The sequence below is a fragment of the Seriola aureovittata genome, chromosome 4, assembly GCF_021018895.1.
Source record: "Seriola aureovittata isolate HTS-2021-v1 ecotype China chromosome 4, ASM2101889v1, whole genome shotgun sequence".
Lineage (NCBI taxonomy): Eukaryota > Metazoa > Chordata > Actinopteri > Carangiformes > Carangidae > Seriola > Seriola aureovittata.
Genome location: NC_079367.1, coordinates 4,843,813 through 4,860,441, shown reverse-complemented (window position 1 = coordinate 4,860,441; position 16,629 = coordinate 4,843,813). Strand labels below are relative to the sequence as shown.

The window sequence follows — 16,629 nt, the reverse complement described above, 5'->3', positions numbered from 1 at the left end:
AACTGACGTTTCCCAGCTGGTAGTGTGGCAGACATCCGCTCCTGCGCACACACTGCCGCACACACCGCCACACACACACACACACACACACACACACACACACAAATTCACACACACCCCTGTCTGTCCATCTGTCTGTCTGTCACTGTCACACCGAGTGTGTGGCCTCTTTGTCTTTCTGACTGACATGCACTCTGTCACACACATACACACTTACAAACACAAAGGTATGTCTGTACCTGTTTTCATTAACTGACATAGGAGCTGGACACATCAGTGTGTGTGTGTGTGTGTGTGTGTGTGTGTGTGTGTGTGTGTGTGTGTGTGTGTACTCCAGTGTGTGTTATGGTTTCCCCCTTTTTATTTGGTAGAACTATACTGGACAACATCTCTTCTTGCCTTTGCATCAGCGTGCATGCGTGTATATGTGTATATGTATATGAGTGGGTGTGTGCACCCAAACATACATACATATATATATATATATATATATATATATATAGTATATATATAGTATATATCCGTGCCACTGCAGCTTTGCAATCTTCAGAAAAACAGGAAAATGTGTTCACACGCACACGCATACACATGGATTGGAAAAAGAGAGAAAAAAGACAAATCATTTCACTGAGAGAGAAAGAGAGAGAGAGAGAGAGAGAGAGAGAGACAGAGAGGACAGTGGAGAAGAAATTGAATTGAGGGTGGTGAGGATGGGGGAGGTGGAGGGGGAAGAGGGAGGAGGAGGGGTGAATTGGTGAGGGTGATATTGCATAGTTTAATCTGTTGAGTTCAGCCATGGAAGGGCTGGGTTGGGGGAGGGGAGGAACAGTACAGTAGTAGGCCGCTTGATATTAGTTCTCCACTGTGAACACACACACAAAGCTCCGTAGGCCAGACAACACTTGTGTGTGTGTGTGTGTGTGTGTGTGTGTGTGTGTGTGTGTGTGAGTAACTGCACAGATGGACAATGGTGGATGAGACAGGTGTGTGGACCAGGTGTACAGACTTGAAGATGTAGGCACAAGTGTTTTTACAGGCTTAAAACTAACCCCAACCCCCATCTCCCCCCCACAACACACACACACACACACACACACACACACACACACACACACACACACACACACACACACACACACACACACATACAGGGCTAACAGTCACTGTCTCGGCAGCAGCTAAGAAAAGTGTAAAGTGCAAAACACTCCCATACAATCTGCCCTCAGCCCTCATGAAGCCATTTACATGTAGACTACTTCATTTCCTTCCAGTTTAATTACCTCATTTCACCCAGTTGGAAACCACCGTTGAAATGAAATCTTTTGTTGGCATTGACATTTTTTTTTTTTTTTGTAATTGTGGATTAATTTTTATGATTCCCCTCTTTCTCTTCAATGATGTAATTTCACCTCTAGGGGGAGCCCTCTGTTTCTGTATTTGTTGGAGAAACAGCTAATTGGTGTGGTTAATTGCACCTTAACCATAAATTGCTGCCGGCAGTGTGTGTTTGTGTGTGTGTGTGTGTGTTTTAGCTGAGTATGGCTGCAACACTGGACTCAGTGTGTGCTGAAGTGGACTTCTCCTGCTGGATGGGACGTGAAGGATCACCCAGAGATTCAGACAATAGCTAAGCCGGGGTGGGCCTGGTGGGGTGGCTGTGCTTTTTAGGAAGGCTGTATGTCAACTGCCTGTCAGGAACGCGAGTGTGTTTATTTATATGTGTGTGTGTGTGTGTGTGTGTGTGTGTGTGTGTGTGTATGTACTCTCCAGTTTCTTCAGTGTTTCCATGAAGGCCTCTCCCTCCCTGCTGTTTGCTTAGTGCAGGCTGAGGCAGACAGCTCAGTGTGGGCTTAAGATTCATACACACACATATACACACAAACTACACGCTCTAGGCGCTCTCATTCCTTTTCCTCATCTAATCATGATTTAGCGTGTGTACTCCTCTCGTTAGAGGTTCATAATATTATACCACGTGTGTCTGCATCTAACTCTTTGTTTTATTTCTACGTGTGTGTGCATATTAGTGTACGTCCTCTTTGCTTTGTTTTGTTACAGTATGTGCATGTATTTGCTAGCATACATTTCTTTGTGTGTGTGTGTGTGTGTGTGCGCACATGCATACACGTGCACAGGTGTCCTTTGTATTGTTTTTGTGCCCTTGCACAGTGCAGGCCTGTGTGATTGTCATTTCCGTCATGTCTGCCTGGACATTTTTGGTAGTCAGCTCCAGTTTGTTGGAGATTTGGCTCTATGCCAGTTAATTACCAAAGCTGCTAGTATTTCTCTGTGCACTTGTGAGTCTGTGTGCATCCATTAGTCCAAAATATAGCTGGAATGAACCTGAAATAGCAATAAATGTTGAAACTATTACAAAAATGAAATTGAATAGAATTGTAAAATTAGCTTTCATGCTGAATGAGACATATACCCACAATGTGTGGGCTGGCGCGGCGTCAGGTTTCCCCTCTCTTCATCTGCGGTGTGGTTTGATGATGGGCAGTTTGGTTTGTCTGTTCCTCTCTGTGGTCTGTGTTTTATATATATATATATATATAATATATATAGTGTGACTGAATGACTAAATGTATTGGATGATAAAAAAAAAACTCACACTGCACTGCAGTCATTACATACATTAAAAATAACCGAGAATGAAAACACAATAAAACCTGAAGGCTTTATATTTCCATTGTGGTCGTCTGTGTTCCCCTGTGGTAGAAAAACACAGCACACCACAAAACAACAAAACACGAAAACAGCAAGCGAAGACAATACAATCAATATAATCAACATATGAATAGCAAATAAATAGCAGGCGGCAGGTTAGCTATGTCAACATTCTCCTGTTTTCATGGTCACAAAAGCGAAGAATTATAAAGTGAATATACTACCACACGCTGCTTTGTAACCATGTGTTTAAACCCTCTTTAAACGCGCTCTACTATTCCACTACTGAATCGAAAAGGTATCAAATATGTTGAGCTAGCTCTTGTAAAGTAGCTGTGATTGTGTCTTAGCAGTGAGAAGTATTGAATTAAATATTTTGCAACCATATTTTACCAATTTTGCAAGTGAGCAAAATCTTAATGTAAATGTTTCTTTTTTCCATTTACATTAAGATGTTGCTCACTGAGTTTGATGAGAAGTTTTATATCACTCTCATGTCTGTATGTTAAATATGATGCCTATAGGTCACAGACTGGAACTGAGGAAACACCTAACCTGGCTCTGTGCAAAACATCGTTGTATGTATTAAACAAACAAGATCCTGTTTGCAGTCTGTGTAGTAAGTTAAGCTAACAGTCTCCTGGCTGTGAGTTAGCCTCATATCTAGCGTCTTCTCATCTAAGTCTTGCCAACAAAGCAAATAAATGTAATTCCCATAACGTATAACTGCGATTCTCTGCAGCGCAGCATGTGCACAACGTCACTTAGCTTTATCTTTACATTCTGACAGGAAGTGTGCTACTGATGAACTTACCAGTGGCTGCTAACTTCAAAGCACATGTGTCAGCCAGTAAAAATTAACTTCATGTAACTCTGTTTTTAAAGCATTATCTGTGTTCCTCATGCAATCCATGAGAGAGGACAGGTTGTCCCTTGCTGAATTAAGAATAGGTCTATTTCTCTGAAATTCAGGCTCACTCATAGCAAGCTGGTCGCCATGATGAGAGATAGCATTTGAGGGAATGTTTGCTGATCACGCTCTTCCCGACCCTTCAAAGCAATTTTTTAATCGAATCTGAGAGAAGAAGATTATTATTTAACAAATTGATTTTGAAAGTGTGATTTTTCTGTGATGGATATAATGCAGCAGTAATAGAGGGTTCCTGAGACGTGTCTGTCTGCAGCTGTTAAACGTCAGGGAGCTAAGCTTTTCACAGGTCGTCCTGCTCTGGCTCTGCAGAGCTCAATACTTCAGTCTCTCTCTGTCTTACTGCTCGTCCCTTTCCTCCTCTCACCTCTTCGCCTTCTACCTTTCTGCTCGTTCTGCTGGTGCTTTCTCATTTTCCCTCTTCTGCCCTTCTCATTCCCCTTTCTCTCTTTCCTCAAGTGTCTTCTCCCAACTTTTTCTCTTTCTCTTTGTGCATCTCCCTCTCAGCCTCCACTCTGAGATCCTCTGCACCTCTCACGTACAAGCCTCCAAACAGGCAAACAGTCATGCAGCTCTGCTATCACAATATAATGAGATTGGGAGCACCCAAATTGAAAGAAGCCATTTTCTACAGCTGTCAACTTATTATCGAAGGGGGGGGGGGCTTATTCCAGTACCTCTAAAGGCAGCAGAGGAGAGAAGGATGGAGGTGATGGAGGGATGGAAGGGAGTAGGGGTTTGAAGTGAGAGCGGTGCTGAGGGAGGAGGTGGATAGGGAGCTCAGGGGTGAGCTGTTTTACATTTTGAATGTTTTCCTTTTTTCCCCCCCTTCCACTCAGTCGCTCTCTCTCTGGTATTCCACTTTGGTCACCAGTGCAGCTCTTGAAGTTCAAGTCTTTTATTCACCATGTTACTCTTAATATTTTAAAAGGCAGTATGTAAGGCTTTGTGGACCCGTGTTCTTTGAATGTATGCGACACTTTGAGCACCTCTCAGCGTGTGTGAGTGTTTACTTTCCCACTTCATGACTATTTATATGCAAACAGTAGGTATACTTGTGTCCAGGGGAACGGCTGCCTCTCTGTTTTAGCGACACACGCTTTCGACTGGTACACACTCTAATTTGAAATTCAGGCATTTAGGTGTTGCTTTTACCTGCAGTATTTTATAATGGTCGAACACTGTGTGACTGGCTGTGTGGATCTAACCGACCTCTATCCTGCTCCATTCTTCATTTGTTTATTGTAAACCGCAGGGAGGATTAGGAAAAGTTCTGCTGACATACCTCCATAAAATACTCCTATGCTCATACGCACAGCCAGTTGCAGACTCAGAGCCCGAAAGAAACATGTTCTCTTCAGCATTAGGCAAGCAGCTCATTCCCAGCGACACATTAACGGACATGACTACAGCGCTCCTCACATATTGACGCCCTGATCACATCCTTTAAATGTCATACGTTCGGTGACGGGCCGCAGAACTGGTTTAGGAGGTTTTTGAAGACGCCACGCGCGAGCTGTCAGACCTCACCAGCATCTGCTGGGTCTGATGGTAGAGTTGAATCTGTCCTTGTTCCTTTTTTCCAACCAGGATAGTTTATTCTACTTGACATTTTCAAAAAAAGCCACCCCCACACACATACACATCTTATTTCCTGTAAAAAAAAAAAACACTTTAATCCAGCTTCTAAAGACATTAAACCATAAATAATCTTCTTTTTGTTTTAGTGTCTTGTCGAAAAGTCAAATACTTTCAAACCTAAGTTTGCTTTTATCCTAATAAAAGATGATTATATGCTCTGTTTGTACCTTCACAGTGTTGTTGTAGTGTGTTGTTGTGGCAAATTTCAATAATTACCCCAGCCAAGGAGGCTTTTAGTCCCCAGAGTTTGTTTGCTTTTTGTCTGTTAATTAGCAGATATCTCAAAAACTATTTAACAGATCTCAGTAAAATTTGGCAGAAACCTAGGCCTTGGGCCAAGAAGGAACTGATTAGATTTTGGTGCAGATAGCGCTAATACGGGATACATTTTTTCTGGAGGATTCTTTGGTTTGCCATTTTGGATTTTATGTAAAAACTGCTTTTTCTTACAACAACAAATTTCATCCAATCATTGCAAAATGGTGCATAATGGATGAGGCCCGAACAAGTTTTAGGGTTGTTTTTTCCACTCGCCATGCAATAATTTCTTCTGTACCGGTAATTGTTTGGCCAGGTTCTTTTAGATGTAGCCTGTTTTTAAAGTGTCAAAGCTACAAAAGCTGCAGTATTGATAACTAACTTTATTGTTAGCTGTGTTTCTGCTTGTTGCTAGGAGATATATGTGTAGCCGATTTAAAGGGACTGATTTAAACATTAAAGTCTGCTTACAGGTGTTGGGGAGCACGACTGCTTATGTGAAAGTTGTAAAAAGTTGTAAAAAGGCTTTTGTGGGTCCAAAGGGAAATCTGATAAATTACCTATAGTGATGTCACTTGAGTCAGTGTTGGTTGAAGACGTCAAGCGTAAAAATAAAACAAATCTAGAGTGTGGTGCAGTGTTAGAAAGAAGTGAGCTTATCAGACCTCTGTAACTCGCTCCTCATCTCTGCTTGAGGCTCAAGGCTACCTTAGCTGCAGTAACACTTCTAAGTCTGACTGTCAGCGGTCTTGTTGCATTGTGGGTAATGCAGGCGCCTGGTTTTGAATACATGGAATAAAAAAAAAAAAAGGTTGTTGCATCAGCTGTGATCCTTTGTTTTTTCAAACTGTCACCGCTGAGTCTCACAGTGCTGTAGGAGTGCAATGTGACATTGGTGGAGTCTTTCTTAAACATAATACCAAAATGCATAAACATAATGTGCAACATTACAACCAAATTTTTGAAGTCCACATCTGCTGCTGCAAAATGTCCTGCACAATTAATTAATCAATTAGTTAGTAACTTCCTTTTGGAGGATGCACAAACCAAATCCAGCAAATATCAGCGACTGCACTCCACAGTTTTTTCTGAGGTTGCTGCTGGCCCTGTGCTGTAGCTGTGTGCGTGTGCAGCTGTAGTTTTGTGTGTCCTGTAACCACCGTCTGTATAGCAGAGTGACCTTGATGTCTGCACTCAGCAGGAAGACACGAGAGAGGGGTGATTAACAGGAGTGAGACAAAGAGAGGAGAGACAGAAGTGGGAAGAACGAGGAAAATTTAAAGTGTGAAAGTTAAACACGCCAAAAAAAAAAAAAAAAGAAGAAGAAAAGCAGGGGACACAATTCAGATAAAAGTGAAGGTGTTAAAGAGTGAAGGAAAGATGTAAAATAATGAGAAGCCAAATGAAGGGTGGGTGGGGTGTATGAGTGACTCACCACACATCTATTGGTTTTTTTTTCTTCTTCTTCTTCTTCTTCCTCTCCCTACAGGCAATCTGGAGGTGCAGTCATCAAGAACAGGTAAGAGGGAGGAAGAGAGATGGGGGGAGGAGGGGTGAAAGGAAGGAGGGAGGGAGGAACAAAGAGATGAATATTACACTGAATGTTAATCAAACTCACACTTGTACAGGTGAGAAAATACAGTGCACAGTCGACATTGTCCTCACAGTGAAAAATGTGTTACTGTACTGCGTGTGTGTGTGTGTGTGTGTGTGTGTGTGTGTGTGTGTGTGTGTGTGTGTGTGTGTGTGTGTGGTTTTAACAGTGTGTCACTGCCAGCTCATCTGCTGTGACCCAGGTTAATAGGACTGTGCATCTCCATGGCTTGCCTACACACACACACACACACAATAGCTGCCCATGACTGTGCACTTACTGCCCCTTTTGACTTACACACATGCACTTAGAAGTGTGTGCACACTACATACACACACACATGCAGTGTTTCCCCACTGATGTTGGACTGTATTCCCTCCCTCTCCTTCACCTTTGACCCCCCCCCCCCCCCCCCCCCCCCCCCCACCCATACACACACACACACACACTTCCTCCCTCTTCCTATTACCCTTTCTCCTCCCTCAGTCTCGGTGAGGAGTTTTATAAGGAGGCCATTGAACACTGTCGCAGCTACAATGCCCGTCTGTGTGCCGAGCGCTCCATGCGTCTGCCCTTCCTGGACTCCCAGACCGGCGTCGCCCAGAGCAACTGTTACATCTGGATGGAGAAGAACCACCGTGGACCGGGTGTGTGTCTCTCTGTGTGTGTTTGTGCGTTTGATACCTGGGCAAAAATAAAGAGTGGCTGGCTGGCGCTTGAGGAGTACTCCAGAGCACTCTTCTTTGTTGGTGTGTGTGTGTGTGTGTGTGTGTTGTATTTGCCAGCTGTTGTGCTACACAAATTATTCTCTCCAGTCATTTGTCCTGCGGCTTCCTTCCCCTCCTCTGCTTGTTTCTGTCTCTCTTTCCTTCCTCCCTCATTTCCTCCTCCTCTTTTCCAGGCCTCCTACCTTTCACACCTCAACTTTTTTTTTTTTTTTTACTTTCCCCAAAGGGTGTTTTCTCATCGCTTTCTCTTTCTCTGTAACATCAGTGTATTTTGGCAGTGAATCAGACACCCCTGTAGGCAATGATACGCCGCTGGCACCAACTATTCCAGAGAGAGTGCACTTTATGTGTGTTTGTGTGTGTGTGTGCACGAGTGCATGAGTGTGTTAAAACTTGAGTTTGTAGGCTATGTGTCTGCCAGTATAATCCTTTTGTTTGTTAGTTACTTTTTAGCTCTTACTTGATTTGCATACAATAGTGCCGAATTAAATTGATTGACTTGATTTGCATGTATTTAAGATTTAAGATTTCATTCCTATTTGGTAAATTGAATAGATTTTTTAATGGCTGACTATTCATTAGAAAGAACCTTCAGATAAAGTTTTCTAAAACCAAGAAAAAGTAGTTTTCTGTATATTTAAAAACCGTATTAATAATTACACGGTTTTGGGTTGGAAGCATGTACAGTACCACAAACAACCATTTACACCACAACCATTTATATTTTTGGCCATGCTAGAGTTGTGGCTCTAGGGATGGAAAAGCCAGTCAGTCAGTCCAACTCTTTTACCACAATAGTGCCGCAGGGATGATGTTTTTTTGTAGGCCAGCCCTGATGTTAGCATCATGCTGGTTCCAATGGGACTTTTACATTGGCTTTTGGGTTACTGCAGAATATAAACTAATATAAAAAGTTTATGATACTGACACGTTTTGTTCAACACGGTAATCTTCACAATTAAACACCTCTTATATGATTTTTGAAGCCCAAAGACGTAAAAAAGCTAATGTTAGGCTGTAAACAAATTACAGCACAGTTGCATGACTTCAACTCCACCACCACTAAACCTCCAACTTGTAGTTTTATTTAGCTCTTACCTCTTCTACAAAGCACTTCCTCTCACAAAATTAGCCATAGTTTGCAAAAAACGTGAGTATAAACACAACAAGGCTGTAAAGGTGGACTGGTGAGTAGATGATGATGATGATGATGACATTTAAGGTCCCTGACAACCTCTGTAGCATCATTTAGTCACTTGTTAACACCAGTATTTCTAGGAGACGTAAACGCTTGAAGCAACCAAAAACCCAAAGACTTCAAAATGAAACAGTTGAAATGTCTTGACTTCTGTTAAGCAGATTGTTATGAAATTTGTTGCACTCAATCAATTGTAATAACCCCCTAATCTATGTTGGTTTCTATGACTTCATTTTATCACCAAATACCTGCAAAACTAAAGACATTCCCATCAGCCTTTGCTGTACTTGCGTCACATGCAAATTAGTATATGTTATCATGCTAATACACTAAGCTGTGATGTGTTAGCATTTTGGACAGTGTCACAGAGCAAACATGAACAAAACAACAAACTTAAGCCAATGTAAGAATATCATAAAATATTCCAGCACATCATGCTTGAAACTTTTGTTTTCTGTTTTCTAATTAGTACGTCCTATATCAAGCCGTGTTTTCCTCTGTGTTTCAGGTCATGCTCCAGGTCAGTTGTACACATATCCTGCTCGCTGCTGGCGCAAGAAGAGACGGCTAAACATCCTGGAGGACCCGCGGCTTGTACCGATCGAGTTCAAGATCGGTAAGGAGTAAATGAGCCGGCCCATTTGAGGAACTTTTTCCACTAACAGCATTGTGGACTCCGTCAATCTGTGGGGCAGATGTAAATGAATGCTGGACATTAACATCGAACCCCTTAACCTGCCACTTTCCCCTTTTATTTGTTTGTTTATTTATTTATTTTTATTTTGTTCTGTTTTAACTTAAAGCTAGTCTCCCAAAAGTCCATTCAAATTATAATAAATTACAATAAAAAAATACATTGAAAATACTATAAAAACTGCTAGCATGTTTCTTTTATTTCCCTTTGAGTAGCTTTAAGTTTTACTCTGTAGTAAGTGGGTTACATGAAGAGAAAACATCAGTTAAGAAAATGTGGAGACTTCCCTCATGCAACACCCTCAGTCATGTGATATTTCATACAAATTGCAGATGATCGCTGCAGCCTCTGTACACTGCCGAGGTCCTTGTGCCTTCATGAATCAGCCAAATTTCGTGTCCTCAGGGCAGTGTCAGCTTCAATGAGCATGTCAGCATGAATATGAGATCTCTGCTGTTTTCTGATTGCAATTGTCTCATTCCCCAGACTACGAGGCCTCTCTAAAGAAGGAGGGGGGCATCCCTGATGGTCCTGTGCTGGAGTCGCTGCTCGCCGGGGAAACCCTGGACAAGAAGGTAGAAACCAAGGAAGAAGAGCCAATGAGCGAGTGTCAGGTGAGACTCGTCGTTTCTCTTTCTTCCCTCTCATTTCCCTCGTCAGTTCTTTGTTGTTCTCTGTGTCTTGTTCCTGTTGTTTTCCTCTTATGTCAGCCTCTCCATCTCTTTTTATCTGTCTGTATTACCCTCTGTGTTTGTGTTTCTTTGTCTCTGCCTTTGTCTCTCTCCGAGTGTGTGTTTTGTTGGTGACATGGCTCCCACGGCTCTGACAACTCCCTCCTGGCGTAGAGTGTATGTATGTGTGTGTGTGTGTGTGTGTGTGTGTGTGTGTGTGTGTGTGTGTGTATGTGCTTGTGACTGTGTGCGATTGCACAGCAGCCAGTATTGGTGTTTTACACAGAATCCACTCACATGTTTTACAGACCAACCTTGTGAACAAAGGACATTTTAGGAAAGATCGAGCTGCCTCTTTGCTCTCCGTCGTCCTTTATACAACATGTGGCTCTCAGTAACTTCGGAGCGAAAACTTTGATGCTCATCTGGCTGAGTGTTTCACCAGCTAGAGGCCGCTGCTCTTGAACTCTTGAACTCAAATGGACAGCTAATCAATCAGCTGTTGAGTGAGTGGCCCTCACAGCTCTTTGAGAGCCAAAGTAGTGTTTAGGGCCTCTAACCCAAGGCTTCCTCTAACTACAACCAAGCCTGGAGGCTGTCTCAGCTGGGCTTTACTTCAGCACCTTACTGCTGTCTTTTTACCATAATCAGATTAAAGTCTTTCAACATTACGCTGGTGTTTTCCTATAAAGACATGAAAACTAAAAGCCTCTTGTATTGAAGGTGGGGGGTTTGAAAGAAGAGGGAGATCGGTCTCATAAAAGGGGCTATCTATGGGAAAGTTTTGGGGGCTTCACCCATATAAGGCTCTAAAAACCAGGATATTTCAGACCTTGCTGCTTGATTTTTTATCTTTCCTGTTTTAATGTGCCTCTTGAGAGTCCCCTGGCTTTATAGAAGTGGAATACTAAATTGCATTTTGAATCCCTTCAGTTGAGGAAGTTGTTAATCGAATTGTTTATTTCAATGAAATGTTGACACATTTGGCTATGTTTAGCGTTAATGGTTCTGCTCTTACACTTCCACTGGGATTAAGCAAACACCCCCAAAATCAGCAGGGAGGAGTGCAATTTCATGGCCACCCATGGGTCGAGAAAAGAAAAGAAAAGTAAAGAAAAACAAAACAAAACAAACTAACCTGTCTTACAGTTCATACTGCTCCCTCTCTCTCGTTTTATGTCTGACCCATAGAAGTTGCTTGTCGGGGATTTCCCTCACGAGCTGGAGGTGGATGAGATGGAGGAAGACGTTCCGAAGAGAAAGAACCGTACCAAAGCACGGGTAAGACAACAATGACACTATCACTGTTTTTTTTTTTTATCCATGATCATTTTATACTGAACCAACAAGCTCGGAAAGACATTGTTTGGCTGTCAGTAAAGAGGAAGAAGCCAAAGTCTGCAAAAAATCTTCCAGACTGAACTCACGGTCAAACTGTGGTGGACCTGAGGTGAAAGTTCAGTGTCCTTCCTGTGAAGCACAAACAGTTCTGAATTAGACAACAGTTTAAGATGACAACCTGTAAGATATTCTGACGTACAATACCCAAGCACAACATGCACGTGTGAATTATCAGGAAAGTTTCAGCCTGTAAATCTGGGATTAAAAATTTCCATCACATCTACAAGAATCTTTCTTTTTCAGGTCTGAGAATATGATAGTTTCGACTTGATGTATTTCACATAGTATGATTTTGCACCTGCTCTGTATGCCACCCTCTGTAATGTAATGACATGTCAAACCAAGAACACTGGTACATGCAAACAGATCCAGAAATTGAAATCATGCTGGGACATTATTTTTTTTTTTTTTACAACTTTGATTAGATCAGACAGGTTTTTTTCCGCACTCTTTTTGGGCATCCTATGGGAAGATAATCAAGTGTTAACAATTTATTCTGGAACGCGTCACACACACACATATACACATAGGCACACACACACACGCACACACACACACATGCTCACACGCAGACACCAGGGTTGCTAATTGGAGCTGTTGCTCCCCTGCTAGGTGTCATCAGCCCCCTCCTGCTGGAAGTGGAGCTTTACACTGAGAGCAGATGATTAGAATGCAAACGTGTGTGCGCGCATGAATGTGTATATGTGAGTATGTAGACACTTGAACACACAAATGAGGAGTGTGCTCTTACACTCTTTTTTTTGTGTGTATGTGTGCGTACAGGGGAAGTTCAAACTTTTTGTGTGTATCTCATGTACAGTTGAGAGTTATTTACAAGTGTGTGTGTGTGTGTGTGTGTGTGTGTGTGTTCGCTGCAGGCCTACGGTGTTGGGGGCATGAGAAAGAGACAAGAGCTGCCTGCCATTGAAGACAGAGACAAGCCTTACGTCTGTGACAGTGAGTGCAACTTTACATCCTCATTCATGTTTCTCTTCATGTAACTATTCTTAGCTTACATGTACAGAATACTAATATTATATATACTGTACGTGTGTGTGTGTGTGTGTGTGTGTGTGTGTCTTCCAGTCTGTGGAAAGCGCTATAAGAACCGCCCAGGGCTGAGTTACCATTATACTCACACCCACCTGGCAGATGAGGAGGGGGAGGAAGACTCGGAGCGACACACGCTACCCTTCCAGCGCAAGAACAACCACAAGCGTGAGTCTGCTGTCTGAATATTAAACTTACTTGCAGTTGTCTCGTCGTCCGTCATTATTTACCTGATGTAGAGTGTTTCGGTTGGCTGGACACGCTGATTCTGGGTCCTCAGTTACAGAATGAACATGTAGTGGGTGTAGCAATTTCAGGGTCATTCCAGTGAGCCTTAATAATCAGGATATTATCAAGAACTATTGATCGTCCTGGAGTTCCTCCTGCAGTTTTATAGATAGTTACAGTGCTGACTGAGCTAAATCCAAAGTTTGCACTCATGTGGATGAAAGATAAGATTTCTCCCAGTGGAGTACTGGGTTTAGCTGATTTCCTCAGCTCCAGCAGATTCCCCTGTTCAGACTGATGCAGTGACGCAGTCTTGAACTGTGCTTGCGGTAGATGAAAATGAGTCAGTGTGAGTCAACTCACCTGGCTTCTCAGCCCACTGCTTGACCTGCGATAAACAAGGGTCAGACGTTAGCTTTGGTGAACTGATGGTGCAGTTATGGATGGAAATTATATTTAAAAGTCCCATATTTTACACTTTTCCTCTGTTTCATTTGAATTTTTGAAATCCATAAGAAAATATATTTGTAGTTTTAAGAGCAAAAAGTCATCTCAATGTAGTTTTGCATCTCCTTTCTCAGGCTCTAAACCTCTCCTCTGATTAGTTGACTGTTTTCTGAGTGATTGAATGAAAATATAACAGATTAAAGGTAAACACTCTTGGATGGTGGGTCTGGGTGGGCAGGGCTTGGGGCATGGCTGGGAGCAGTGACTGCTTTGTTGTGACATCACAAAGTAGGGAAGTTCTGTCTGATCGTTTTAAGGCTCAGTCGCTGAATACAGGCTGTGTGCATTTCTCTGTGGACTGAGGCTTTGATACTTTCACAGTGTTAATATAGAAGCTAGACCTGCTTCATAATCAAAAAAGACATGGAAATGTCACTTTATACAATATGGGACCTTTAATGATGTTTAAGTAACATTTAACGGATCTAACAAGCCTAAAAGAAAATTGGAGAAAATTGAAACTCCATTAGTTTCATTTACCTTATTAGTTAATGACATAACACAGTTCTGTGTAATTTTATCATTTTGCAATAATGTGTTTATGTAGCCGCAGTCGAAGATGGGAGTCTCAGTGGAGACAACAACAGTGACAGCAAGGATTATGTCACAGCACCTTAGTACGAATGCAGACAAACATCTGCAGTATATGCATGTCTTCCATGAAAAGTTAGTGGTTTTACTCTGATAGACACACTTAAGCCTGTTGTCTCCTATCCATTGCCAGAATACTTGACTCCAAGTCTATTGGCATTTTTGCAGAGCTCTTGCGATGAAGGTGTGACAGTCAGATACACTGCAGAGTCAGCTGCCAACAAGCACAGGGGATCATATGGATATCTATTTTAATAATAATGTACAAGAAATGTGTCAAGGTAACTATTTACATGCAGTAAAAGGTTCTCCACATTGCAGCAAAATGATTAATGTTAATCTTCCTCTGACAGTGTAAAGCTTAAAACCATTACAGTGTCTCCGTCAGTCATCACCCACCTGAGTTAATGCAACACTTCAGACAGTTTCAACAGCTCCTGCAGAGACACATCAGCTCAATGAGAGAACAAACGACTCGTCAATCAACACTCATCAGTCAGCGAACAAACACTAGTCAGACACTCTGGGAAATTTCCAGCACACTTTAAAGTTACAGCACACAGTATGACTGCAGCCATCAACGGCTTAACGAGTGTCCATTAACGCGCTGGTCCAGAATATTATGAAGTAGTTATAATGAAGACCCATGGTATTACTTGCAAATGCCTCAAGCACTTCTTGCCAGAAGGTGGAGGAATGTATGTAAATGCAGGTGGACAGTGGAGCAGATGGTTGTATAGTGGTAAATCCTAGATAAACACAATCATGTATTCTAGTTGCATGTTTTTATAAATCGCTATGGTTGGTTGGTTTGTTGGTTGGTCAACTGCCACTTTGATCCCAGACTGAAATATCATTGCCATGAAATTTTGCGCAGACATTCATGAATCCCAAAGACTTTGTTGACTGATTTCCTCTAGTGCAACCATGAGGTTCACATTTATACTGTAGTTTTGAGTGAAATGTCTCGACAACTATTGGATGGATTGTGGAGAAATTTGGTAAATACGCTCATGCTTCCCTTGAATTGTAATAAGTTTGGTGATTCCCTGACTTTTCCTCTCGCTCCATCATCAGATCAAAATTGGAATTTGTCCAGCACTTTTTGGTTTATCACCAAATGCCTGAAAAGCTAATGACATTTTCATCAGCCTCAGATGTATTTTCTGTTTAGCGCTAATCAGCAAATATTGGTGTGGTAATATGCTAAATCAAGATGCTGAACATTATAACTGCTTACCATTAGCATTTAGCTCACAGTACAGCCTCACAGAGCCGTTAGCATGGCTGCAGACTCTTGTTACTAACTGACCCAAGATTTGGAAAGATGCAAAGATATCAAACATACTTTGTGTCACAATAATGAATCATTAATGCAGAGGATCACTGTTGTTGCAGTAGGTACTGTCATTGGGAGTATACCCATCATTTTTCTTACATCTCAATTACAGGAGATGAGTTCGCACTGGATAGTTGTACCCCTCATGATTTAGTTCAGTTCTAACACAGGGTGTAGTGTGTGCTTTATAAACCAAGGCTGGAAGTAAGAGTGTGGAGTTTGGGGTTTAGCGTGGTTGAATTTAATAAAAGGAGACAGACCTGCAATTTTTTCAATCCTTACCTAACTTTAACCAATTCTTTTGTTGCCTAGTGCTAACCATATTTTAACCGTAGTGTATTTGACATTTAGCTGATTTTAAATTTAGTGTAGTCTTCTCACAGACAACATTTTGATATGTAGCAGGAACAACACAGGTGAAACTTGATGATGGCTCCATTTCATTTATGTGTTTCAATAAGCTAGTATGTACAAACCAGGGCCCTGTTTCCCTGAAGCATCTTAAGGCTAAGATGCGCTTAGTCCAATTGTAAATCTATGGGCTAAGTTCATTTTAACCTTAAGATGCCAGAGGGAAACCGAGCCTGCTGCACGGAGCAATTTAATGAAATGTGGCCATTATAAATGTTATTATTTACACCTGTGTTTGACAAGTTATAATGCCCATCATGAATAATGTCTCATGTAAGGCTGGCTCATGTGCATTTACTCACATTGAGTGTCAGTGTGGATTTCTCCTCATGCCACATCATCTCTTGTGGGACTTTTGGCTTATATTTAATCAGATCAAGTATGAGACTCACTGAATATTGGCAGACTTCCTGAAGCTGTAAAGGGGCCTAGTGCAAAACCTGGAGGGACACAGGTTTGTGCAAGCATTTGAAGAGTAGAACAAGATTGTCCAAAGATCACTTGCGCAGTAAAAAGCACTGAGTGGTAGTAGCTGAGGGTTGTTGGCATCCCAAGACTGCAGTTATCGCAGGACTGCAAAGGCTCTGCTAATGACTAGCATAGGAGAATAATAACAACAAGTGAAGCAAATATTTAGGTTTCTATGAGCAGGTCATGACTCAGACCTCAAACCTCCTCTTCCTGTCAGCGGCGGCATCCACACTAACCAAATTGCTTGCC

The 16,629-nt window shown here is 42.0% G+C and overlaps 1 protein-coding gene and 1 long non-coding RNA gene across 2 annotated transcripts in view; one reads left to right on the top strand and one right to left on the bottom strand.

Annotated features, from left to right (window-relative positions):
- Positions 1-16,629, top strand: part of dpf1 (double PHD fingers 1) — a 41,335-nt gene that overhangs the window by 4,987 nt on the left and 19,719 nt on the right. Inside the window, exons 2-8 of the mRNA XM_056375048.1 lie at positions 6,987-7,016; positions 7,578-7,738; positions 9,526-9,633; positions 10,198-10,325; positions 11,574-11,663; positions 12,662-12,740; positions 12,870-13,001. Of these exons, the coding sequence (XP_056231023.1) occupies positions 6,987-7,016; positions 7,578-7,738; positions 9,526-9,633; positions 10,198-10,325; positions 11,574-11,663; positions 12,662-12,740; positions 12,870-13,001 (728 nt within the window). The remainder of the gene's footprint in view (positions 1-6,986; positions 7,017-7,577; positions 7,739-9,525; positions 9,634-10,197; positions 10,326-11,573; positions 11,664-12,661; positions 12,741-12,869; positions 13,002-16,629) is intronic.
- Positions 10,197-11,880, bottom strand: LOC130168300 (uncharacterized). The gene is made up of 3 exons (XR_008827410.1): positions 11,810-11,880; positions 11,521-11,603; positions 10,197-10,274 (listed from the first exon to the last, which is right to left on the bottom strand). It is a non-coding gene; the product is annotated as an uncharacterized LOC130168300 (long non-coding RNA).